Here is a 26,933-nt window from a genome sequence, read left to right on the forward strand (position 1 = left end):
TACCTTGGTGGAGGGACACAGGCGGAGGGCCACGAGGGCCTGCGGGCCGGTACCTTGGTGGAGGGTCACAGGCGGAGGGCCACGAGGGCCTGCGGGCCGGTACCTTGGTGGAGGGACACAGGCGGAGGGCCACGAGGGCCTGCGGGCCGGTACCTTGGTGGAGGGACACAGGCGGAAGGCCACGAGGGCCTGCGGGCCGGTACCTCTGTGGAGAGACACAGGCGGAGGGCCACGAGGGCCTGCGGGCCGGTACCTCTGTGGAGAGACACAGGCGGAGGGCCACGAGGGCCTGCGGGCCGGTACCTCTGTGGAGACACACAGGCGGAGCGCCACGAGGGCCTGCGGGCCGGTACCTCTGTGGAGACACACAGGCGGAGCGCCACGAGGGCCTGCGGGCCGGTACCTTGGTGGAGGGACACAGGCGGAAGGCCACGAGGGCCTGCGGGCCGGTACCTTGGTGGAGGGACACAGGCGGAAGGCCACGAGGGCCTGCGGGCCGGTACCTTGGTGGAGGGACACAGGCGGAGCGCCACGAGGGCCTGCGGGCCGGTACCTTGGTGGAGGGTCACAGGCGGAGCGCCACGAGGGCCTGCGGGCCGGTACCTTGGTGGAGGGTCACAGGCGGAGCGTCACGAGGGCCTGCGGGCCGGTACCTAGGTGGAGGGTCACAGGCGGAGGGCCACGAGGGCCTGCGGGCCGGTACCTTGGTGGAGGGTCACAGGCGGAGCGTCACGAGGGCCTGCGGGCCTTACCTTGGTGGAGGGACACAGGCGGAGGGCCACGAGGGCCTGCGGGCCGGTACCTTGGTGGAGGGTCACAGGCGGAGCGCCACGAGGGCCTGCGGGCCGGTACCTTGGTGGAGGGTCACAGGCGGAGCGCCACGAGGGCCTGCGGGCCGGTACCTTGGTGGAGGGTCACAGGCGGAGCGTCACGAGGGCCTGCGGACCGGTACCTTGGTGGAGGGTCACAGGCGGAGCGCCACGAGGGCCTGCGGGCCGGTACCTTGGTGGAGGGTCACAGGCGGAGGGCCACGAGGGCCTGCGGGCCGGTACCTTGGTGGAAGGTCACAGGCGGAGGGCCACGAGGGCCTGCGGGCCGGTACCTTGGTGGAGGGTCACAGGCGGAGCGCCACGAGGGGCTGCGGGCCGGTACCTTGGTGGAGGGACACAGGCGGAGCGCCACGAGGGCCTGCGGGCCGGTACCTTGGTGGAGGGACACAGGCGGACCGTCACGAGGGGCTGCGGGCCGGTACCTTGGTGGAGGGACACAGGCGGAGGGCCACGAGGGCCTGCGGGCCGGTACCTTGGTGGAGGGTCACAGGCGGAGGGCCACGAGGGCCTGCGGGCCGGTACCTTGGTGGAGGGACACAGGCGGAGGGCCACGAGGGCCTGCGGGCCGGTACCTTGGTGGAGGGACACAGGCGGAAGGCCACGAGGGCCTGCGGGCCGGTACCTCTGTGGAGAGACACAGGCGGAGGGCCACGAGGGCCTGCGGGCCGGTACCTCTGTGGAGAGACACAGGCGGAGGGCCACGAGGGCCTGCGGGCCGGTACCTCTGTGGAGACACACAGGCGGAGCGCCACGAGGGCCTGCGGGCCGGTACCTCTGTGGAGACACACAGGCGGAGCGCCACGAGGGCCTGCGGGCCGGTACCTTGGTGGAGGGACACAGGCGGAAGGCCACGAGGGCCTGCGGGCCGGTACCTTGGTGGAGGGACACAGGCGGAAGGCCACGAGGGCCTGCGGGCCGGTACCTTGGTGGAGGGACACAGGCGGAGCGCCACGAGGGCCTGCGGGCCGGTACCTTGGTGGAGGGTCACAGGCGGAGCGCCACGAGGGCCTGCGGGCCGGTACCTTGGTGGAGGGTCACAGGCGGAGCGTCACGAGGGCCTGCGGGCCGGTACCTAGGTGGAGGGTCACAGGCGGAGGGCCACGAGGGCCTGCGGGCCGGTACCTTGGTGGAGGGTCACAGGCGGAGCGTCACGAGGGCCTGCGGGCCTTACCTTGGTGGAGGGACACAGGCGGAGGGCCACGAGGGCCTGCGGGCCGGTACCTTGGTGGAGGGTCACAGGCGGAGCGCCACGAGGGCCTGCGGGCCGGTACCTTGGTGGAGGGTCACAGGCGGAGCGCCACGAGGGCCTGCGGGCCGGTACCTTGGTGGAGGGTCACAGGCGGAGCGTCACGAGGGCCTGCGGACCGGTACCTTGGTGGAGGGTCACAGGCGGAGCGCCACGAGGGCCTGCGGGCCGGTACCTTGGTGGAGGGTCACAGGCGGAGAGTCACGAGGGCCTCCGGGCCGGTTCCTTGGTGGAGGGTCACAGGCGGAGCGTCACGAGGGCCTGCGGGCCGGTACCTTGGTGGAGGGTCACAGGCGGAGCGCCACGAGGGCCTGCGGGCCGGTACCTTGGTGGAGGGTCACAGGCGGAGCGTCACGAGGGCCTGCGGGCCGGTACCTTGGTGGAGGGTCACAGGCGGAGGGCCACGAGGGCCTCCGGGCCGGTACCTTGGTGGAGGGACACAGGCGGAGGGCCACGAGGGCCTGCGGGCCGGTACCTTGGTGGAGGGACACAGGCGGAGGGCCACGAGGGCCTGCGGGCCGGTACCTTGGTGGAGGGACACAGGCGGAGGGCCACGAGGGCCTGCGGGCCGGTACCTTGGTGGAGGGTCACAGGCGGAGGGCCACGAGGGCTTGCGGGCCGGTACCTTGGTGGAGGGACACAGGCGGAGGGCCACGAGGGCCTGCGGGCCGGTACCTTGGTGGAGGGACACAGGCGGAGGGCCACGAGGGCCTGCGGGCCGGTACCTTGGTGGAGGGACACAGGCGGAGCGTCACGAGAGCCTGCGGACCGGTACCTTTGTGGAGGGTCACAGGCGGAGGGCCACGAGGGCCTGCGGGCCGGTACCTTGGTGGAGGGTCACAGGCGGAGCGTCACGAGGGCCTGCGGGCCGGTACCTTGGTGGAGGGGCACAGACGGAGGGCCACGAGGGCCTGCGGGCCGGTACCTTGGTGGAGGGACACAGGCGGAGGGCCACGAGGGCCTGCGGGCCGGTACCTTGGTGGAGGGACACAGGCAGAGGGCCAAGAGGGCCTGCGGGCCGGTACCTTGGTGGAGGGTCACAGGCTGAGGGCCACGAGAGCCTGCGGGCCGGTACCTTGGTGGAGGGACACAGGCGGAGGGCCACGAGGGCCTGCGGGCCGGTACCTTGGTGGACGGTCACAGGCGGAGGGCCACGAGGGGCTGCGGGCCGGTACCTTGGTGGAGGGACACAGGCGGAGCGCCACGAGGGGCTGCGGGCCGGTACCTTGGTGGAGGGACACAGGCGGAGCGCCACGAGGGCCTGCGGGCCGGTACCTTGGTGGAGGGACACAGGCGGACCGTCACGAGGGGCTGCGGGCCGGTACCTTGGTGGAGGGACACAGGCGGAGGGCCACGAGGGCCTGCGGGCCGGTACCTTGGTGGAGGGACACAGGCGGAGGGCCACGAGGGCCTGCGGGCCGGTACCTTGGTGGAGGGACACAGGCGGAAGGCCACGAGGGCCTGCGGGCCGGTACCTCTGTGGAGAGACACAGGAGGAGGGCCACGAGGGCCTGCGGGCCGGTACCTTGGTGGAGGGACACAGGCGGACCGTCACGAGGGGCTGCGGGCCGGTACCTTGGTGGAGGGACACAGGCGGATGGCCACGAGGGCCTGCGGGCCGGTACCTCTGTGGAGACACACAGGCGGAGGGCCACGAGGGCCTGCGGGCCGGTACCTCTGTGGAGAGACACAGGCGGAGGGCCACGAGGGCCTGCGGGCCGGTACCTCTGTGGAGACACACAGGCGGAGGGCCACGAGGGCCTGCGGGCCGGTACCTCTGTGGAGAGACACAGGCGGATGGCCACGAGGGCCTGCGGGCCGGTACATCTGTGGAGGGACACAGGCGGATGGCCACGAGGGCCTGCGGGCCGGTACCTCTGTGGAGAGACACAGGCGGATGGCCACGAGGGCCTGCGGGCCGGTACCTTGGTGGAGGGACACAGGCGGACCGTCACGAGGGGCTGCGGGCCGGTACCTCTGTGGAGAGACACAGGGGGAGGGCCACGAGGGCCTGCGGGCCGGTACCTTGGTGGAGGGTCACAGGCGGAGGGCCACGAGGGCCTGCGGGCCGGTACCTCTGTGGAGAGACACAGGCGGAGCGTCACGAGGGCCTGCGGGCCGGTACCTTGGTGGAGGGTCACAGGCGGACCGTCACGAGGGGCTGCGGGCCGGTACCTCTGTGGAGAGACACAGGCGGAGGGCCACGAGGGCCTGCGGGCCGGTACCTTGGTGGAGGGTCACAGGCGGAGGGCCACGAGGGCCTGCGGGCCGGTACCTCTGTGGAGAGACACAGGCGGAGCGTCACGAGGGCCTGCGGGCCGGTACCTTGGTGGAGGGACACAGGCGGACCGTCACGAGGGGCTGCGGGCCGGTACCTCTGTGGAGAGACACAGGCGGAGGGCCACGAGGGCCTGCGGGCCGGTACCTTGGTGGAGGGTCACAGGCGGAGGGCCACGAGGGCCTGCGGGCCGGTACCTCTGTGGAGGGACACAGGCGGATGGCCACGAGGGCCTGCGGGCCGGTACCTCTGTGGAGAGACACAGGCGGAGGGCCACGAGGGCCTGCGGGCCGGTACCTTATGGAGGGTCACAGGCGGAGGGCCACGAGGGCCTGCGGGCCGGTACCTCTGTGGAGAGACACAGGCGGAGCGTCACGAGGGCCTGCGGGCCGGTACCTTGGTGGAGGGTCACAGGCGGAGGGCCACGAGGGCCTGCGGGCCGGTACCTCTGTGGAGGGACACAGGCGGATGGCCACGAGGGCCTGCGGGCCGGTACCTCTGTGGAGAGACACAGGCGGAGGGCCACGAGGGCCTGCGGGCCGGTACCTTGGTGGAGGGACACAGGCGGACCGTCACGAGGGGCTGCGGGCCGGTACCTCTGTGGAGAGACACAGGCGGAGGGCCACGAGGGCCTGCGGGCCGGTACCTTGGTGGAGGGACACAGGCGGACCGTCACGAGGGGCTGCGGGCCGGTACCTCTGTGGAGAGACACAGGCGGAGGGCCACGAGGGCCTGCGGTCCGGTACCTTGGTGGAGGGACACAGGCGGACCGTCACGAGGGGCTGCGGGCCGGTACCTCTGTGGAGAGACACAGGCGGAGGGCCACGAGGGCCTGCGGGCCGGTACCTTGGTGGAGGGACACAGGCGGACCGTCACGAGGGGCTGCGGGCCGGTACCTCTGTGGAGAGACACAGGCGGAGGGCCACGAGGGCCTGCGGGCCGGTACCTTGGTGGAGGGACACAGGCGGACCGTCACGAGGGGCTGCGGGCCGGTACCTTGGTGGAGGGACACAGGCGGACCGTCACGAGGGGCTGCGGGCCGGTACCTCTGTGGAGAGACACAGGCGGAGGGCCACGAGGGCCTGCGGGCCGGTACCTTGGTGGAGGGACACAGGCGGACCGTCACGAGGGGCTGCGGGCCGGTACCTCTGTGGAGAGACACAGGCGGAACGCCACGAGGGCCTGCGGGCCGGTACCTTGGTGGAGGGACACAGGCGGATGGCCACGAGGGCCTGCGGGCCGGTACCTCTGTGGAGACACACAGGCGGAGGGCCACGAGGGCCTGCGGGCCGGTACCTCTGTGGAGGGACACAGGCGGATGGCCACGAGGGCCTGCGGGCCGGTACCTCTGTGGAGGGACACAGGCGGATGGCCACGAGGGCCTGCGGGCCGGTACCTCTGTGGAGAGACACAGGCGGAGGGCCACGAGGGCCTGCGGGCCGGTACCTCTGTGGAGGGACACAGGCGGATGGCCACGAGGGCCTGCGGGCCGGTACCTCTGTGGAGACACACAGGCGGAGGGCCACGAGGGCCTGCGGGCCGGTACCTTGGTGGAGGGTCACAGGCGGAGGGCCACGAGGGCCTGCGGGCCGGTACCTCTGTGGAGAGACACAGGCGGAGGGCCACGAGGGCCTGCGGGCCGGTACCTCTGTGGAGGGACACAGGCGGATGGCCACGAGGGCCTGCGGGCCGGTACCTCTGTGGAGAGACACAGGCGGAGGGCCACGAGGGCCTGCGGGCCGGTACCTTGGTGGAGGGACACAGGCGGATGGCCACGAGGGCCTGCGGGCCGGTACCTCTGTGGAGACACACAGGCGGAGGGCCACGAGGGCCTGCGGGCCGGTACCTCTGTGGAGGGACACAGGCGGATGGCCACGAGGGCCTGCGTGCCGGTACCTCTGTGGAGAGACACAGGCGGAGGGCCACGAGGGCCTGCGGGCCGGTACCTTGGTTGAGGGACACAGGCGGACCGTCACGAGGGGCTGCGGGCCGGTACCTCTGTGGAGAGACACAGGGGGAGGGCCACGAGGGCCTGCGGGCCGGTACCTTGGTGGAGGGACACAGGCGGACCGTCACGAGGGGCTGCGGGCCGGTACCTTGGTGGAGGGACACAGGCGGAGGGCCACGAGGGCCTGCGGGCCGGTACCTCTGTGGAGAGACACAGGCGGAACGCCACGAGGGCCTGCGGGCCGGTACCTCGGTGGAGGGACACAGGCGGACCGTCACGAGGGCCTGCGGGCCGGTACCTCGGTGGAGGGACACAGGCTGACCGTCACGAGGGCCTGCGGGCCGGTACCTTGGTGGAGGGACACAGGCGGACCGTCACGAGGGCCTGCGGGCCAGTACCTTCGTGGAGGGACACAGGCGGACCGTCACGAGGGCCTGCGGGCCGGTACCTTGGTGGAGGGACACAGGCGGACCGTCACGAGGGCCTGCGGGCCAATACCTTGGTGGAGGGACACAGGCGGACCGTCACGAGGGCCTGCGGGCCGGTACCTTGGTGGAGGGACACAGACGGAGCGTCACGAGGGCCTGCGGGCCGGTACCATGGTGGAGGGTCACAGGCGGAACGTCACGAGGGCCTGCGGGCCGGTACCTTGGTGGAGGGTCACAGGCGGAGCGTCACGAGGGTCTGCGGGCCGGTACCTTGGTGGAGGGACACAGGCGGGCCGTCATGAGGGCCTGCGGGCCGGTACCTTGGTGGAGAGACACAGGCGGACCGTCACGAGGGCCTGCAGGCCGGTACCTTGGTGGAGGGACACAGGCGGACCGTCACGAGGGCCTGCAGGCCGGTACCTTGGTGGAGGGACACAGGCGGACCGTCACGAGGGCCTGCGGGCTGGTACCTTGGTGAAGGGACACAGGCGGACCGTCACGAGGGCCTGCGGGCCGGTACCTTAGTGGAGGGTCACAGGCGGACCGTCACGAGGGCCTGCGGGCCGGTACCAAGGTGGAGGGTCACAGGCGGACCGTCACGAGGGCCTGCGGGCCGGTACCTTGGTGGAGGGACACAGGCGGAGGGCCACGAGGGCCTGCAAGCCGGTACCTTGGTGGAGGGTCACAGGCGGAGGGCCACGAGGGCCTGCGGGCCGGTACCTTGGTGGTGGGACACAGGCGGACCGTCACGAGGGCCTGCGGGCCGGTACCTTGGTGGAGGGACACAGGCGGACCGTCACGAGGGCCTGCAGGCCGGTACCTTGGTGGAGGGACACAGGCGGACCGTCACGAGGGCCTGCGGGCCGGTACCTTGGTGGAGGGACACAGACTGAGGGCCACGAGGGCCTGCGGGCCGGTACCTTGGTGGAGGGACACAGACGGATGGCCACGAGGGCCTGCGGGCCGGTACCTTGGTGGAGAGACACAGGCGGACCGTCACGAGGGCCTGTGGGCCGGTACCTTGGTGGAGGGTCACAGGCGGAGGGCCACGAGGGCCTGCGGGCCGGTACCTTGGTGGAGGGTCACAGGCGGAGGGCCACGAGGGCCTGCAAGCCGGTACCTTGGTGGAGGGACACAGGCGGACCGTCACGAGGGCCTGCAAGCCGGTACCTTGGTGGAGGGACACAGGCGGACCGTCACGAGTGCCTGCGGGCCGGTACCTTGGTGGAGGGACACAGGCGGACCGTCACGAGGGGCTGCGGGCCGGTACCTTGGTGAAGGGACACAGGCGGACCGTCACGAGGGCCTGCGGGCCGGTACCTTGGTGGAGGGACACAGGCGGAGCGCCACGAGGGCCTGCGGGCCGGTACCTTGGTGGAGGGACACAGGCGGACCGTCACGAGGGGCTGCGGGCCGGTACCTTGGTGGAGGGACACAGGCGGACCGTCACGTGGGCTGCGGGCCGGTACCTTGGTGGAGGGACGCAGGCGGAGCGTCTCGAGGGCCTGCGGGCCGGTACCTTGGTGGAGGGACACAGGCGGACCGTCACGAGGGGCTGCGGGCCGGTACCTTGGTGGAGGGACACAGGCGGACAGTCACGAGGGGCTGCGGGCCGGTACCTTGGTGGAGGGACGCAGGCGGACCGTCACGAGGGGCTGCGGGCCGGTACCTTGGTGGAGGGACACAGGCGGACAGTCACGAGGGGCTGCGGGCCGGTACCTTGGTGGAGGGACACAGGCGGACAGTCACGAGGGGCTGCGGGCCGGTACCTTGGTGGAGGGACACAGGCGGACAGTCACGAGGGCCTGCGGGCCGGTACCTTGGTGGAGGGACACAGGCGGACAGTCACGAGGGGCTGCGGGCCGGTACCTTGGTGGAGGGACACAGGCGGACAGTCACGAGGGCCTGCGGGCCGGTACCTTGGTGGAGGGACACAGGCGGACCGTCACGAGGGGCTGCGGGCCGGTACCTTGGTGGAGGGACACAGGCGGACAGTCACGAGGGGCTGCGGGCCGGTACCTTGGTGGAGGGACACAGGCGGACAGTCACGAGGGGCTGCGGGCCGGTACCTTGGTGGAGGGACACAGGCGGAGCGTCTCGAGGGCCTGCGGGCCGGTACCTTGGTGGAGGGACACAGGCGGACAGTCACGAGGGGCTGCGGGCCGGTACCTTGGTGGAGGGACACAGGCGGACAGTCACGAGGGGCTGCGGGCCGGTACCTTGGTGGAGGGACACAGGCGGACAGTCACGAGGGGCTGCGGGCCGGTACCTTGGTGGAGGGACACAGGCGGACAGTCACGAGGGGCTGCGGGCCGGTACCTTGGTGGAGGGACACAGGCGGAGCGTCTCGAGGGCCTGCGGGCCGGTACCTTGGTGGAGGGACACAGGCGGACAGTCACGAGGGGCTGCGGGCCGGTACCTTGGTGGAGGGACACAGGCGGACAGTCACGAGGGGCTGCGGGCCGGTACCTTGGTGGAGGGACACAGGCGGACAGTCACGAGGGCCTGCAAGCCGGTACCTTGGTGGAGGGACACAGGCGGAGCGTCTCGTGGGGCCTGCGGGCCGGTACCTTGGTGGAGGGACACAGGCGGACAGTCACGAGGGGCTGCGGGCCGGTACCTTGGTGGAGGGACACAGGCGGACAGTCACGAGGGGCTGCGGGCCGGTACCTTGGTGGAGGGACACAGGCGGACAGTCACGAGGGCCTGCGGGCCGGTACCTTGGTGGAGGGACACAGGCGGACCGTCACGAGGGGCTGCGGGCCGGTACCTTGGTGGAGGGACACAGGCGGACAGTCACGAGGGGCTGCGGGCCGGTACCTTGGTGGAGGGACACAGGCGGACAGTCACGAGGGGCTGCGGGCCGGTACCTTGGTGGAGGGACACAGGCGGAGCGTCTCGAGGGCCTGCGGGCCGGTACCTTGGTGGAGGGACACAGGCGGACCGTCACGAGGGGCTGCGGGCCGGTACCTTGGTGGAGGGACACAGGCGGACAGTCACGAGGGGCTGCGGGCCGGTACCTTGGTGGAGGGACACAGGCGGAGCGTCTCGAGGGCCTGCGGGCCGGTACCTTGGTGGAGGGACACAGGCGGACCGTCTCGAGGGCCTGCGGGCCGGTACCTTGGTGGAGGGACACAGGCGGAGCGTCTCGAGGGCCTGCGGGCCGGTACCTTGGTGGAGGGACACAGGCGGACCGTCACGAGGGGCTGCGGGCCGGTACCTTGGTGGAGGGACACAGGCGGACAGTCACGAGGGGCTGCGGGCCGGTACCTTGGTGGAGGGACACAGGCGGACAGTCACGAGGGGCTGCGGGCCGGTACCTTGGTGGAGGGACACAGGCGGAGCGTCTCGAGGGCCTGCGGGCCGGTACCTTGGTGGAGGGACACAGGCGGACCGTCTCGAGGGCCTGCGGGCCGGTACCTTGGTGGAGGGACACAGGCGGAGCGTCTCGAGGGCCTGCGGGCCGGTACCTTGGTGGAGGGACACAGGCGGAACGTCACGAGGGGCTGCGGGCCGGTACCTTGGTGGAGGGACACAGGCGGAGCGTCTCGAGGGCCTGCGGGCCGGTACCTTGGTGGAGGGACACAGGCGGACCGTCACGAGGGGCTGCGGGCTGGTACCTTGGTGGAGGGACACAGGCGGACAGTCACGAGGGGCTGCGGGCCGGTACCTTGGTGGAGGGACACAGGCGGACCGTCACGAGGGGCTGCGGGCCGGTACCTTGGTGGAGGGACACAGGCGGACAGTCACGAGGGGCTGCGGGCCGGTACCTTGGTGGAGGGACACAGGCGGAACGTCACGAGGGGCTGCGGGCCGGTACCTTGGTGGAGGGACACAGGCGGACAGTCACGAGGGCCTGCGGGCCGGTACCTTGGTGGAGGGACACAGGCGGACCGTCACGAGGGGCTGCGGGCCGGTACCTTGGTGGAGGGACACAGGCGGAACGTCACGAGGGGCTGCGGGCCGGTATCTTGGTGGAGGGACACAGGCGGACAGTCACGAGGGGCTGCGGGCCGGTACCTTGGTGGAGGGACACAGGCGGAACGTCACGAGGGCCTGCGGGCCGGTATCTTGGTGGAGGGACACAGGCGGACAGTCACGAGGGGCTGCGGGCCGGTACCTTGGTGGAGGGACACAGGCGGAACGTCACGAGGGGCTGCGGGCCGGTACCTTGGTGGAGGGACACAGGCGGACAGTCACGAGGGCCTGCGGGCCGGTACCTTGGTGGAGGGACACAGGCGGAACGTCACGAGGGCCTGCGGGCCGTTACCTTGGTGGAGGGACACAGGCGGACCGTCACGAGGGCCTGCGGGCCGGTACCTTGGTGGAGGGACACAGGCGGAACGTCACGAGGGCCTGCGGGCCGGTATCTTGGTGGAGGGACACAGGCGGACAGTCACGAGGGGCTGCGGGCCGGTACCTTGGTGGAGGGACACAGGCGGAACGTCACGAGGGGCTGCGGGCCGGTACCTTGGTGGAGGGACACAGGCGGACAGTCACGAGGGCCTGCGGGCCGGTACCTTGGTGGAGGGACACAGGCGGACCGTCACGAGGGGCTGCGGGCCGGTACCTTGGTGGAGGGTCAGGCGGACCGTCACGAGGGGCTGCGGGCCGGTACCTTGGTGGAGGGACACAGGCGGAACGTCACGAGGGCCTGCGGGCCGTTACCTTGGTGGAGGGACACAGGCGGACCGTCACGAGGGGCTGCGGGCCGGTACCTTGGTGGAGGGTCAGGCGGACCGTCACGAGGGGCTGCGGGCCGGTACCTTGGTGGAGGGACACAGGCGGAACGTCACGAGGGCCTGCGGGCCGGTACCTTGGTGGAGGGACACAGGCGGACCGTCACGAGGGCCTGCGGGCCGGTACCTTGGTGGAGGGACACAGGCGGAACGTCACGAGGGCCTGCGGGCCGTTACCTTGGTGGAGGGACACAGGCGGACCGTCACGAGGGGCTGCGGGCCGGTACCTTGGTGGAGGGTCAGGCGGACCGTCACGAGGGGCTGCGGGCCGGTACCTTGGTGGAGGGACACAGGCGGACCGTCACGAGGGGCTGCGGGCCGGTACGTTGGTGGAGGGACACAGGCGGACCGTCACGAGGGGCTGCGGGCCGGTACCTTGGTGGAGGGACACAGGCGGACCGCCACGAGGGCCTGCGAGCCGGTACCTTGGTGGAGGGACACAGGCGGAGGGCCACGAGGGCCTGCGGGCCGGTACCTTGGTGGAGGGACACAGGCGGACCGCCACGAGGGCCTGCGGGCCGGTACCTTGGTGGAGGGACATAGGCGGACCGTCACGAGGGGCTGCGGGCCGGTACCTTGGTGGAGGGACACAGGCGGACCGTCACGAGGGGCTGCGGGCCGGTACCTTGGTGGAGGGACACAGGCGGACCGCCACGAGGGCCTGCGGGCCGGTACCTTGGTGGAGGGACATAGGCGGACCGTCACGAGGGGCTGCGGGCCGGTACCTTGGTGGAGGGACACAGGCGGACCGCCACGAGGGCCTGCGGGCCGGTACCTTGGTGGAGGGACACAGGCGGACCGTCACGAGGGGCTGCGGGCCGGTACCTTGGTGGAGGGACACAGGCGGACCGTCACGAGGGGCTGCGGGCCGGCACCTTGGTGGAGGGACACAGGCGGAGGGCCACGAGGGCCTGCGGGCCGGTACCTTGGTGGAGGGACACAGGCGGAACGTCACGAGCCTCTTGGGGATGAACTTGAGCAGGAACTCCTTGACCGTGAGCTGCTTGGGCGACACGTAGCAGAACACCTTCCTGGGCTTGGCCAGCGTCTCGCCCTGCACGCCCACCAGCCGCGCCTCGTAGCAGATGTTGTGGTTCTTGGAGGCCACGTTCTTCTGCACCAGCGCCGCGTCGCTGCCTGGCGACATCACGCACAGCCAGCCGATAACCACTCTGCAACTGTTCACTTGTGTATCTAGAAACTGGTGAAGTGCTCACAAACTTTCATTCCTCCTCGTTTCATTTTTTTCCCTTCAAAACATTGTTTTATCCAGTGCAACTTGTGGTCAGAAGGAAGGAAAATGGTTTTATCTCCTCCACATCCCTTCCTCCTGGGAAAAAATGCTGTCCTTCATTAAGAAAATCTCGTGACTTATGCCCGAAAGAATAAAAATTTTATACTGCAAGTCACCATTTTACTGGAGTGAATCTACATTTCGCAAACTCATGTTTTGTTTTCAATTTGTTTCAGGTTTACAAACTTACAATTATTCTGTATTCAGTGTTACGGGGTAAATTATAATGTGCATGAAAATTATTTACTGCAGCTTTAGAACAAAAAAAAAATTAAAAGTTGAAATTTATATAAACACACTGTTCAAATAAAATTTTAGTAAAGATTTTTATTAATTTTATTTATATTTATTTATCAAGTGGTTTAATGTATAACTACATCTGAAGAGCCAAAGTGGTAGATACCATACATAAACACAATAACAAAGACAGGAATAAAAACCAATAATGAAAAAACAAGAATACCTAGACAAACAAACTTTACAACATAAAGTATAGAATTAAAATCAAAATGAAACTAAATACTATGATTTTTAATGACAATGGTCAGTAAATATAAGATTACAGAAAAATAACATCTAGTTTAAAAGAAAAAATAGGACATAATAATATGGACTGAAATTACTAAATTAATAGATATGTTAATTTTTTAATATTTTGTTTAATAGTTTATAAGATTAATTTCTGTAGTTTAATATGTATAGAAGATTATTATAATCGAGAAGGGAAAAATTATTTATTTTCTAATAATATAAATTTACTACCAAATTTGTTAATCATCTTATATATTATTTCTCTAGCCTGTTTTTCGGTCTGTCCACAAGATCTCCCTTATTCCTTTATAAAATTCCATGATTTACACCTCATTTTAAAGCTTATCGTGCTGGCTAATGACAAAAAATAGACCCACTGTCTTAAAATGCACCGCTTCTCTAAATTTCAGGTTTAAAGTCTTCTAAGAAGAGGTCCTTTAATGGATGCGTAAATTTTTTTAAAGATATTTAATAGGATTCAATAAGTATCAAATCGGATATCCACTTTAAACATCAGCGTTTACATATTTCATTTTTAAATTGTACTTCCGTCATAATAAACAGGACTTACGATAAAGAAATCTTAGAGGATCCTTCAACTTAACCAAAAAATTCCATCAAAAAACCAAAACCAAAACTTCTGGCACGTCAGACTTTTCTTATAAGTAAGTACTTTTGAAATTACTGTTGATATTATGTATCAGTTATAATATATTAATTTAGGTTGTATTTTATCTATTTTGCTACTGTTAAGATTTATTTATATTGTTCCTGGTAAGGCAAATGTACTCTAATTTGGATCATACAATATAAAAGACTTATAAATGAATCTATATTAGAGGCATAATAAGTACATAATATATTTAATAAAGGTAAGTGTTCTAGCCTTAGTTATAATGTTATGTGCCGGAATGAGGTATTTTGGCACTTTTTTTTAAAACTTTTATTATAATGTTAAATTATTTTTGGAAATTTTAATTATTCATAAAAATTGGTTATAAAAGGGTGATTTACACTTTGTTAGGATGGTGTACTCTACTTCGCTAAACTTTGCTGCAGTGTCCCGAGGCACATTTTCTCAGGGGCCAATCTGATTCTTTTTCAATTCTAAAGATGACGTTAGCAGTCCGGATGACATTTCTCCCGCTTGCAGTCACGCCCGGGGTCTGTAATATTAATTCCCTACATGACTTAATTTGCATAGAGCAGCTTCTGGCTTGCAAGCTCTATTTCTTAGAGGCCCGCTGAGCCCAGCGAGTCTCGGCACGACCGAGTATCTCGTGGACCCTCTTTCCCAGCCTCGCGTTTTTTGTCCACCCTCACCCCCCAATTACACCCTTTGGTTCTCAGAATTTAGTCCAGGATTATTGCCCTGACGTGAACTCGCCAGGCAGTGGCCTACTTCAAGGACGATTTGCCACAGAAAAAATATGTGCAAATATAGACCACACACGTCATCTAGTGGCAGAAATAGTACCATCTGCACTTATCGCCAGCGAGTGGAGCTAACACCAGCGACACCTGGTGGCGACATTGCTAACCTCCCTCTACTTTCCCCTTTAGGCCGCCAGAGAGCAGCACCGGCTGCACCATAATCCCCTCTGCTTTCAACTCGCGTCCAGTAAAAGTCGATTCTATGCAGCTTTCTGTGCCCGCCGGTAGAGAGCGCAGTGGTCGTCCCTCGGCGCAACAACTGATGTTGTTGTCGTTACGCCCACCTCGGTCACCTCCGGAAGTTCTCGGCCCACAGCCGAACCTTCCCCCTCTTTTCCCTAGGGCCGAGCGCCCGTTTTAATTAGGAGCATTGTCCGCCATTGCGGCACTTAGACTTCGGCTACTTACCGCGGAGCAGGATGGCCTGTGGCATCTCGGCGTCCCCTCTGTTGAGAGGCTTTTTCGTGGCAACGACAAACTCTTCATTCGAATAAGGAATGTAGTCAGCTGTGTTAAGGGATGTGATCCCAGTTTCGAAATTTAGTAGTAGCCAGTCAGTCGTTGTAATTAGGCAACAAGTTATGTCTTAGTTAAAATTTTATAATTTTTTTTTATCTTTCTAAATTATGGTTTCTTCCGCGACCTCCGCGCTATTCTCGGTCCGCGCCTTTTGGATTTCTGCGCGAGACTATTCCTGAGTCCAGGAGCTACACCCTGTTTGGGTCCAACACTTGGGGGCCGAAATGGCACCCAACATGTTGTCCAGGACGTCGAGCTTCGAGTCTCTTTAAGAAGAGCTTTATCCCGGCCTAAACGTTCCAAATTGAAGCCTTGGGTGATATTTAAAAATATAACTTCTCCCTACAACCAATGAACCAACTTATCTTAATGAATACCAGCGAGCAGTGGCATAGGGAACTTAACAAATAAGAATATGTGAAAGTGTTTAAATGAAATGATAATTACAGTAATGAGTGGATGAATCTAACATGCTATAATATGTAAGGAAGGATACTTTAAATTTTTTTTCTGTGCTTGATTTGTTTTAAAAGTATAGTATAACTTTTTTAATCATGTCGGGCCGGCCCCCTTTTAATACCTTGTTAATACCCTTCATTGTGAAACTTAAAGAATCTTAAACAAATGGCAAACAGATTTAATTTAATTCTTTTTAAATAAACCAGGAAACCTATAGACCAATCTACTTATGTAGTGATTTATTTATTTCTTATTTACCTATATCTATTTAAACGATCCACTAGCTCCCAAGTTGCTTGTGTGCAGGGAGTATCAAATTGTCTTGTTCACCACCTCGTGCCACCTTGGTAATACTAGTATTTTTCTTTATAATTTTGCTCAGCTGTTTCCTAGGACTTTTTTTTATAAATTTAAAATAATCTAATTTTGGGGCACGAGGGGCGTTACAGTTATAATAATGAGTCTTCTTTAAATAATGCTATTTCAATATTTTAAAATATTTTCCAAATTAATATTTGCAATTCTGAGTGTAACCTCTGAGTTTTTGTTTCATTGCTGTTGAATTAACTTCTTAGTTGGATAATTTATCTTTTATTTTCAAGCATCTTTATTAGCAAACTAAAAGTCTACTTTGTAATTTGTGATTATATTTTGTGAATTTTAATTTAATGACTGAATAATACCAGCAGAATACTCCTTACAGATAATCATATTTGATTCAGGTATGATTTTGATATTGTTTCAAAATGAATTTTGATCCATACCTTTGAAATAAAATAATTTGTACTTACATGGCAAATTTGTAAGAGTTGTGTTGTTTGGCCAGTACATACCAGGAAGAGTTTTATATATATGTGAGCATTTGTTCGGACGCTTTTAGTCCAGTTCAAACTTTCACAAAGAACAGTCGTGTGTCAACAATTTCCTAATTTTTTAATATTTGCTTCGGAAAAACTATATTGAGTTTCACATTTTAAGGACAATTTTATTTGTGATGATTTTTTCTTTGCAGAGGTATCCTGAACTAGAATTGAAATTTTAGTTAATCGTAACCACCAAGTTAACTATTCGTTAGATATTGACGTTAATTTCATCGTATTGAGTTATAACCAGGCTAAACCATAAGAAAAGGCCTAAACTTATGTATGAATAGTTTTCAAAAATTATTACTTGAAAGAACTCATCTGGAAGTGCGTGATGCAGACGAAGTCAACTACAGGACAGTAACATTACATTACCCTGAAGAAATGATTACGTGGAGTCCACCCATCGATGTTTTCATCTTGTCTGCTACATCCGAGAAGAAGCCCACGTTTAAAGCTGATTGAAACATCACTCTTCCGTGAATACTATAATTTGCGGTCTACTTCTACGTCCCGAACTATCAAGCTTCGTTGCAGATCATCTAGACAAGTATTAAAAGAACGATCGTCGACTTGATGGAAGATTAAGACCTGCCAATCTGATGAAACTCTAAAATAGGTCATGTTGATTGAAACAGGTATGTACTGTGTTGATACTATTGAGAATGTGTATGTAGTCCATCAACAGTTTTTCAATTGGTTTTGTCATTATAATAATTTTAATTGGATGCATTCAGAGTTTTCCTTAACTTTAGATTCACGATTTCACTGTTTTGCATTACCAGAGGTATCCCTGGATAACAAATGATCCATGTTTTGTCATAACCCTATTGATTGAGCAAGCAAAACAATTTTGATTTTAAATTTATGTTATAAGATTGTATGTGATAGAATAGATACAATTAGCGATAAGACCTTTCAGTCAAAGTGTTGAAACTTAGTGGTTTCAGATGATATAGTTTTATGTTAATATTAAATAAATGAGATAACCATTTGGGAAATTAAAATTTTATGTGTTGAAACAAAGTAATTTTAATTATTGTGCTAATTCATATTCAACAGTAATGCTGGAAAGTTCTGAACTTTCTGAGAATAATTTTTCTTGTCTATGTAGTTAATTGCATAATAAAACTTAGATTTCATAATACATATTAAAAATAGTTTAATTTGGTTTTCCTTCAGATATTTAGCATTCTCAAATGCTCGACTATATTCAAACTGTAGACTAAGTGAAATTTCTTGTCTTGACCACACTGCAATCTGTAATCTGTCATTGAAATAACAAACCAAGTTAGGAGCACCAGTTAGAGGCAATTTTAGACTCACAGTTAATATTTATAACCCTGTAAATAATATTATACATATTAGATATTACTAAACATTTCATATATGTTAAGTATTGTGCCCAAATATTTAAAATAAATTTGCATCACAAGTGTAGAAATTAGTAAATAGAAAAACATTTATTTACCTTGTGAAAGCTGTAACTGCCTAAAACTTGTAGAGAAAGTAGAGTTTATACACATTTTTCAATAATGTATTTGATGTGAAAATTCAAAAGTTAAAATTGGAATCAAGTGTGGGGCATAATTCTTTGAGCAATTAGCTCTTGACAAGTTTTTGATTTTTTAATTCATAATCAAACTTAAAAGGGGGAAATGTTCTTATTAAGTTTATTATAATAGTTTTTCCATGGTTGAGATTAACTAGATTTAATTTGCACCTTTCAGCAATTGCACACAAATCATTTTGGAGTAAAACACAGTCCTGGAAAAAGTTTTGCCTTATATATTTTTAAGTCATCTGCAAACAATACAACATGAGAGTGGTTTAATACTTTTATAGGAACAGCCATAAATATATTAAATAATAAAGGTGATAAAGTACCACCTTGCGGAACACTAGAACTAGCTAATTTAAAATCAGAATCTGTATTGTTGACAAACATAAAAACTTTGTTCCTTAAATTAACTATAGAACCATATAAAGCAGATACATACTTTTGATCTTAATTTGAAAGTTTTTCAACTAATTTGTTATAATTAATTGTGTCAAAAGCTTTTGCAAGATCAAAATAACAAGCATTGACCTGACCTTGTGTTATTTCTTTAGCATAAATAGGATTAATAAAAATTAGAAGGTTTATTATTGATGTCTCTCTAGTTGTGAAATCATGTTAATTATCTGAAAGCTAATTTTTTAAGTTCAAGCTAATATTCCAAAATTATTTTATTAAATACTTTGGCGAATTCATTCAAAACCAATATAGGTCTATAGTTGGATACATGTATTTTGCTACCTTTTTCACACAGTATAATTTTAAGCAGTTTTACATTTGTTAGGATATACACCACTTATATACTTGAATTAAAAATATATTGCAAGTAAGGTACAAGAAGGTTTGAACAACTTTTTATAATTAAGTTTGAATAGCATCTCAAACCAGAAGACAAATTTTTTTTTTAAGAATTTGGTACTCCAAAGTACATAGCTCTCACTGATATAAACTAGGGAATAGAAAAATTATATTATGTTAGAAGTTGACAAATTGGGAATACTGTTAGAAGGAATGTAGACATTAGAAAGAAGGCTGCAAAACTGTTAGAAATACCTATGTAATGAACGATTCAATTTATCTTCAGAGATAACTGTTGTTGATATCCCTTTCTCATAATTTTTACATACTGTCAAAAATGTTTTGATTGATGTTTTTATGATTAAATATGAGAAAGGGATATGAACAACAGTTATCGGTGAAGATAAAGTGAATGGTCCATTACATATTTCTTGGATTTTAACGCATTACTGAGTTTCTTGTAGTACCAATGTTGAACGTTGGTTTAGGTTTTCTTGGATACAGGTTCATAACAATTGATATAGTAATAGATCAGTTAAGTAATCAACAATTAAGTTGACATCCATGAGATTATGAAAGCAGGCCAGTCATGCACCTTGATAGTGTTGAGAAGACAGAGATAGTCGCCCTTTTTTACAGTTTCTATATGATGATTAAATTACATTTTTATTTCTTATAATATCAAGTTTGATGTTAATACTACAGATGGATGTAGCACGTCTTCTTTAACTATTGGATCTATGACTTTTTTACAGAACATTACTCTAAATTAGTAAAACAGAGGTCTAATAGATTTTATAGGTTTTTTTTTGAAACTGCAAAAAGATTAATATGCCTTTTTGTGATATTAATTTGTTTGCAGGACATATGACTAATTTGATAATATTGAAACAATAAAATCATATGTTTCCTTGATAAAATCCAATGAAAATGCAACAACGATGTATTGAGAGGGACACACTAGATATTAAATTAAACAGCCTGAGTTTTGTAGTGGTACTGAAAAGGTACCAACACAGAAAAATGCTTTTACTCCTTAGTTGAGAGTAAGTTCAATTTGGTCTACTTCATTATTTTTTTTTGTTGCTGTAAGCCTGTGCATTTTCTTTGCATGCTTCTTTTTTCTAATGCATTATATTACTACTCCATCTACTTCATATCAACTCTCATCATCTCAAATTCCTGTGATGTCGAGATGTTAGGCCCCAATCTATTCATTCACGGTACATAGTAAATAAACTCCAGAGTATTCACGTTGCTTGCAGATGAATCTAATTCATAGATAATTATAAATTATGCATAAAAAATTTTTTTATTATTGTTAAGCAGCTTCTTAAAAAAACAAAATATGTATTAGAGAAAATTAAATGAATCTACATTGTTGACAAATTGATGAATGAATAATTATGGTTTTAATGACATCTCGAGAAAATTGATAGGTACTTTACAATAGACAACCTCTCATCACCAAATCAAACAAACCAAGAGTTGTTCTGACTTTTAGCGACTATTTTGTATTTTAAAGGGATTTTATCAAGAAAACGGATGCTTTTATTGTTTCGATATTACCAAATAAGTCACATGTATTACAACCAAATTAATATCACAGAAATGCATATTAAAATCTTGTAGGCACAAAAAAAAACACAGAAAGATGCATGTTTAAGCAAAAAGCACTACAGAACGTAAAAATACTTTTTGTTGAGATGTAAAATATTTAGTAACTAGAATTTCTATTAGCTATAATATTACCATATAAGAGTAAAAATGTTTAATTGTTGTTAAAATAAACCATAAATAAATAATGGTGCCTAGCTTTAGCAAATGGCTAGTGCAAGTCCACTTGAACAACCCTCTTAATGGCTTGTTGCGACAAAATAAAATGTTTTAATGTCAATAGACAAAATAAATTTTTATTCATGTGTATTTTTATAGATGCTCCACCGACAAGAATTTTCAAAATTTTGTTTTTGCAAAAAAATAAAGCACCAATTGCTGTATAGTTTATAGCAAAATGTGCATGTGAAGTTATTAATTTTCAGAAGCTTACTATAATGAAGTTTAAATTATTCTAAATAAGATGGAAATTTATTTCAGTAGATAGATGTCTAGGAAAAAAGACATCATGAAGGAGAAAATACGAACACTCTTTTGCAAAATAACATTTTGTGCCCAATACTCCGCTATGAATAAAATGAGTGCTAAGAAAAGCTGAGAAAATGTGTGCAATTTTGTACATTGATAATAATCAAATTGTACGTGTAAAAAATACTTAAAATTTCTTGATTTGCATAAACAAAACATGTTAAACTTCCTAGTTTAGTTTTTTTTTTTTTCAATTATTTTTATAGATGTTAGAACATTCACAAAATGATATTATTGTTGCTTTATGCAACATTTTTTTTTTCTCTGTTTACAGTATATTATTGAAGGCTCCACTCTTTTAAATAGTGAAGCTAATGACAATGACTTCTTACAATTTGTGTTGTTAGCCGCAGGGCCATCAAGGGAAAACAAGGACTTGGTGGCAAATAATTTTATTCTTTTCAAAGTGCTCAATTTAAAAATAATTTAAAAAATGAGTTGAATCACAATTTTCTTGAATTTGAATCCCAGAGAGTACTTCGAATATACCCCTCGATTCTGAATCTAGGTGTCAAGTGCCAAAAATAAAAAAAGTACAGTAAATGAAAAATTATAACTATAGTATTGAAACATTCTACCCTTTAAATGTTTGTTCTACTAACAAAGTTTTCAGAATTAATACATAATACAATTCTGTTCAAATAATTACATGTTAAAAGTATGTTATCTTGGTGAATGGTAACAAGATAAGTATGAAGAAAACAATTGACCTAGTAAACTTCAGAGGTTATTGGTGTTGATATTTTTTATTTACTTCATTTCCTCTAGTAATTTTCTTAGAATCTTTTTCCTATAACATTAAACCCTTCTGATGGTATTTGAGGATTATAGGCCAGTCCCTAAAATAAATAAAAACTTGTAAATGTTACCATCACCATGACTGTAAATGATGTGAGCTGCAAGTATCACATAACTTGAAAGGATTATTAATTCTATTAACAATCTCAATACTCCACTGGGCTCCGGGGATCTTGCTCAGCTGAATCTGTTGGAAAGTTTCTCTTCATCTATTTGCCATAGTTTGACAAAAATGTCTGAAAGCAGGTAATGGGCATGGAAGAAACAAAACTGGACGAACACTCACTGCTCAACACTATGATGTCGAAGTCTCCGTTGTTGAGCTCGACGCCTCGGTAGGAGACGGTGGCGTGGAAGCAGCCCTCGGAGGGGAAGCACACCTGCAGGCAGATGCGGTGGCTGATCTGCTCGTAGTCCAGGGTGACGGAGCACGGGGCTGGCTCGCTGCTGCCAACCTGCAAGTACAACTGTGGCGTGAGAGCGTGAGAGCTCGTCGCACCGTCCCGAGCAACATTGCAGTGCCACGGGAGACACACCGTTCACAACTCTTTGCAAATGGAAATGCAATCAAAAAACAGCACAAACATAATATGATATTTCTACATCATTAAAAAATATAACTGGCTTACTTAAACAAGCTATGAGCTTAAAAAAAAAACACAATCTTCAGTTATACTGAAATTGTGAGGTTCACTTAATGAAGAAGACAATTCTAAAGACATGTGGCAGCAGAGACAACCATAACACCAATCAATCTGCTACGGCACCATTACCCTCTGACACACCGCACTCTTTCTCTGCACTAAGCTTACATCATATCTGAACTGTTACTTTGAGAATTTGTTTCTGTTTTATTTGTTGTTTGTGATCTATGTAACTGTGTGCATAACAGGAATGTAAAATAATATCACGTAGTTTAACCAGAAAGAAGAGAAGCTGAAAGATTATTCAACTATGTACTTGTTATGATGGTGGTGAATCTAATGTTCTTAACAAAGACAATCTCACTTAGTAGCATGGTGTTTGTGTGGATTATGTTTGAAAATGATAAATGACAAGAAATATGTATGTTCTTGTGAACTTAGTTTTAGTAGAATATACTTAACCTCTGATTTAATATGCTTATCCTAAATAATAGAAAAACAGTATCTTATATATTTAAACGAGCAATTCTTGTATATATATCTGAATCTCGGAAATGGCTCCAACGATTTTCATGAAAATTAGTATGCAGGGGGTTTCGGGGGCGATAAATCGATCTAGCTAGGATTCATTTTTAGAAAATGTCATTTTATTCATGTTTTCAATTATTAACATTATCGATAATCATCTTAAACATAAATTACTCTTCCTGACATCTATTGGTGAGTAACAATACCATTTTTTTTAATTGGGAGCAACTAACTACTTAAACGACACAACAACACTAAAGCTACTCCAGTAGATGGTGTTATTAACCCCTTAACATATTAACCCGAGTATATTCGTATTTTTACATTTGGCACGTAATTATTAACCCGAGTTTACTCGCCTGACTAACAAAAACGTGCATCCGATTATATTATTTCCAGTTGTCTCGAAACAGTTACATGACCTTCGCTAGATGTCGCAGTAGGTATTGTCAGCCTTTGAAACAGACTTCCAGTAGTTTTATGTTACCCACTACATGTCAGGGCAGATTCGATCCATCACAGTAGCCTACTTATACGCGTTCGCCGTTTGTGTTTGAGCAATTGTTACATTAGATGTCTTTAATAGTACTATTATGAATTTATGATGTTCACGCCAATGTTTATATATTTTAGCTGAGGTGTCAACAATACTGTAATGTGAATAATAGAAATTGTTCAAAATGAGTGATTCCGACAGTGAAGGAAGCGACGTGAGTGATCTTGATAAATCGGGATCTGATAGTAGCGACAATTATAATGACATTTCAAGCTCAGAAGAATCAGGTAGTGAAGAGATATCTGGCAGAATGTGGTGTGAGATAAACAGTAGTGTGCCAACTATCTCTCCTCCAAGATACCCATTTACAGGTAAACCAGGCGTCAATGTAAATGTAAATGTTGACGATAATTTTCTTCGTTATTTTCTCTTATTTTTTTATAATGATTTGGTTGAACTCATTGCTACAGAAACGAACCGTTTTGCATCACAGTGAATTCAAACACATCCTCAAACCAAATGGAAACCAACAAACAAAGAGGAAATCTATGTTTTTCTTGCACTAGTTGTGGCACAAAGCATAGTAAAAAAAAAACATATCAAATGTACTGGGCTAAGAAACCAATATTTGACACACCAGTTTTTAGGAAAACCATGCCATTTTGCAGATTTGTTCAGCTGAAACAGTTTCTTCATTTTGTGGATAATGAGTCATATGATGCAGCCACCCATCCAAACCCTAAACTGAAAAAAATATGGCCTATATTCATTTGCAAAATAAATTTTCTGAACTTTACTCTTCAGAAAAATATGTCACAGTAGATGAAAGCCTTATGTTATATAAAGGGCGTCTAGGTTGGAAACAGTACTTACCTCTCAAAAGGGTGCGGTTCGGAATAAAGGTATTCATGTTATGTGAATCGTCAAGTGGATATGTATATTCCTTCGTAATTTACACCGGACGAGGAACAAATTTTGATGATGAATACAAAGGCTTGCCAATGTCGTCACAAGTAGTTATGTCATTAGTGAAACCTCTTCTTGGGAAAGGTTATTGTGTCATTACTGACAATTTTTATACCTCACCACAGCTATCAGATATGTCGCTATCGCATCGAACCGATTATTATGGGACTGTGTAAACTACAAGAAAAGAAATGCCACCAGAATTGCAGAAACAAAAAATGCCAAAAGGCAGTGTCATGGTTTTCCAAAGAGGGAAACTATTGGCATTGAAGTGGATGGACAAAAAACCAGTCACAATGTTGTCTACAATCCACAATTCTGAAATGAAAAGTGTTACAATCTATGGACAACGGCACATGAAACCACAAGTTGTGTTAGATTACAACAGTACAATGGGAGGTGTGGACATTGTTGACCAGCGCACAACAGACTATGCAGTACCCAGGAAGAGGGGGAAAAATACTATAAGAAGATTTTTTTCCATTTAGTGGACCTAGCAATATGGAATTCATTTTTGCTATATTCAAAGTTGGGAGGGAAGCAGTCACATTTGGAGTACAGAGAGGCTGTTACCAAAAATTTGATTGAACAGTTTCACAAGCCAACAATGTCGCCAGGACGAGGTAGGCCTGGAAAATCAACGAATCTACTGAGAATGACTGAATGTCACTTTCCAGCTACGATCCCGCCAACTGACAAAATAAGCAATCCTACACGCTATTGAGCAATGTACAGCAGGGTGACAGATGCACGGCGTGAAACACGGTACATGTGTGAAGACTGTGGTGTGCTACTGTGTGTAGTGCCGTGCTTCAGAGTTTATTATACAACAGCAGACATTTAGGCAGAAATTAGTTAGGCCTACAGTCAGAGTGAAATGCATTCAAGAATAACTCCACAAATGTCAATACAGACTCGTGACATTATTCAGCTACTGTATTCAAATAAACATTCTTTTATTTATTGTGCTGTGAAAAAAACTGAATGTCTCACATAAAAACTTTGTTTTTTGTAAAGAATGACATCCTTCACATTACAATAATTTTTTGTGTATTTGTGGATGTTCAGCTATTGCAATTAGTGTATACTGTACAAACCTTGTGAGGTAAATTTTTATACGAAGATCTATTCAGACTGACAACATTTACATATCATATGTACATATTTTGTTTTTCATGTTATTCAAGCAATTTTATAAAAGTAGATGTAATTTTGTAAAAGAAATATGGTATGTTGCAAAAGTTATTTCATTGGTTTCTATGTAAGCTTATACTAAATCTGGCTAATGTTATAAATATTTTTAGTAATCTTAGTGAATATTAGCACCGTTGCATAGGTTTTGCTACACCATGGGAACTGGGTAGCAGTAAGATAAAGGTGCAACAACACACAAGTATGTACCTTGATGCTTGATGAGAGACTATGTCATGAAATTGACTAATTTTATGAAATAAACAAAATTCTCAATTTATGATATCATTGGCATGGCCACCGACCCCACGATGCCTAATAAAGTAATAAACCACACACACAAAAGGGATGAATAATAATAAAGCTACAATCGAAAGGCTACTATTTTACCTGGCTTGCTTATGGGCTGCTCAAGTCCCAATTTCTTGTTTTTACAAGGACTTACTGATAAATATAACTGCATGCTTTTAAGTTAATCCTACATTCTTCTAGGTTCAACTTGATTTAGACGTGCCAATAAAATCTTGGCATCTTGCAAGGCAATGATCACAAATCCATATGTTACTGCCTCTGCTTCATTTGTTAAACTCACCACAGAACCCATGGCAGAGCTCCGTCGTCACTTAATTGCCTTGAAGTCTAGTAGCTCAGCTTGCTACTCACTGACATTCTGTTGCTGCTGGTACTTTGGACCTGCTCTTCACTGCCGGTTTGGTGCCACCCTCCTTATTCGCTTGGGAATACTCTGTATCCCTACTGTTGCAACCTGATACTACCAACCACTGCACTTGTTGCACCTGGGACATGCCTAAGTTGTCTCCACGTCATGTGCATACAGCTAGGGGTGACGCCACCGATGTTCTCCAGATGGCTGTCGCTGAACTTGCGTGTGACACCATGAGTATTTGCACGTCCCCACATGCTTTGTGGTTTACAGCTGTCAGGTCAGCCCCAGCACAGCTCCAATTCCTGAGTTGCCGCTGCGTCATTCCTGGATACCGGCAGCCTTGACATGACCCTGAACACGTCCGGGTGAACTCGGAGACTCTACGCTCCTGGCCTTGAACCGGGCTTCTTCTGTACTGCCTCCTCATTGCGATTGGTGGAATCTACCTGACCTCGCTGGCTAGGCAACCGCTCTATTTATATCACATAGTTGACCGTCTAAGAGAATCTGTGGTGACGACATGAGCTTGGTAAAAAATGTGACTGTGCTCTCCATTCCTTTGAGCTCGCCCAG

General features: G+C 51.6%; 1 protein-coding gene across 4 annotated transcripts in view; it reads right to left on the bottom strand.

The window, feature by feature from the left end:
- The window catches only part of LOC134531178 (apoptosis-resistant E3 ubiquitin protein ligase 1), a 404,465-nt gene that overhangs the window by 130,817 nt on the left and 246,715 nt on the right, over positions 1-26,933 (bottom strand). For 2 of the 4 annotated variants that reach the window (XM_063366812.1, XM_063366814.1), the window contains exons 7-8: positions 22,155-22,323; positions 12,395-12,606 (exon numbers count right to left, since the gene is read on the bottom strand). In XM_063366812.1, coding sequence (XP_063222882.1) covers positions 12,395-12,606; positions 22,155-22,323 — 381 coding nt within the window. Of the gene's footprint in view, positions 1-12,394; positions 12,607-22,154; positions 22,336-26,933 lie in introns of all 4 variants that reach the window. The other 2 variants (XM_063366811.1, XM_063366813.1) reach the window with 1 other exon arrangement.

Source organism: Bacillus rossius, chromosome 3 (assembly GCF_032445375.1).
Source record: "Bacillus rossius redtenbacheri isolate Brsri chromosome 3, Brsri_v3, whole genome shotgun sequence".
NCBI lineage: Eukaryota > Metazoa > Arthropoda > Insecta > Phasmatodea > Bacillidae > Bacillus > Bacillus rossius.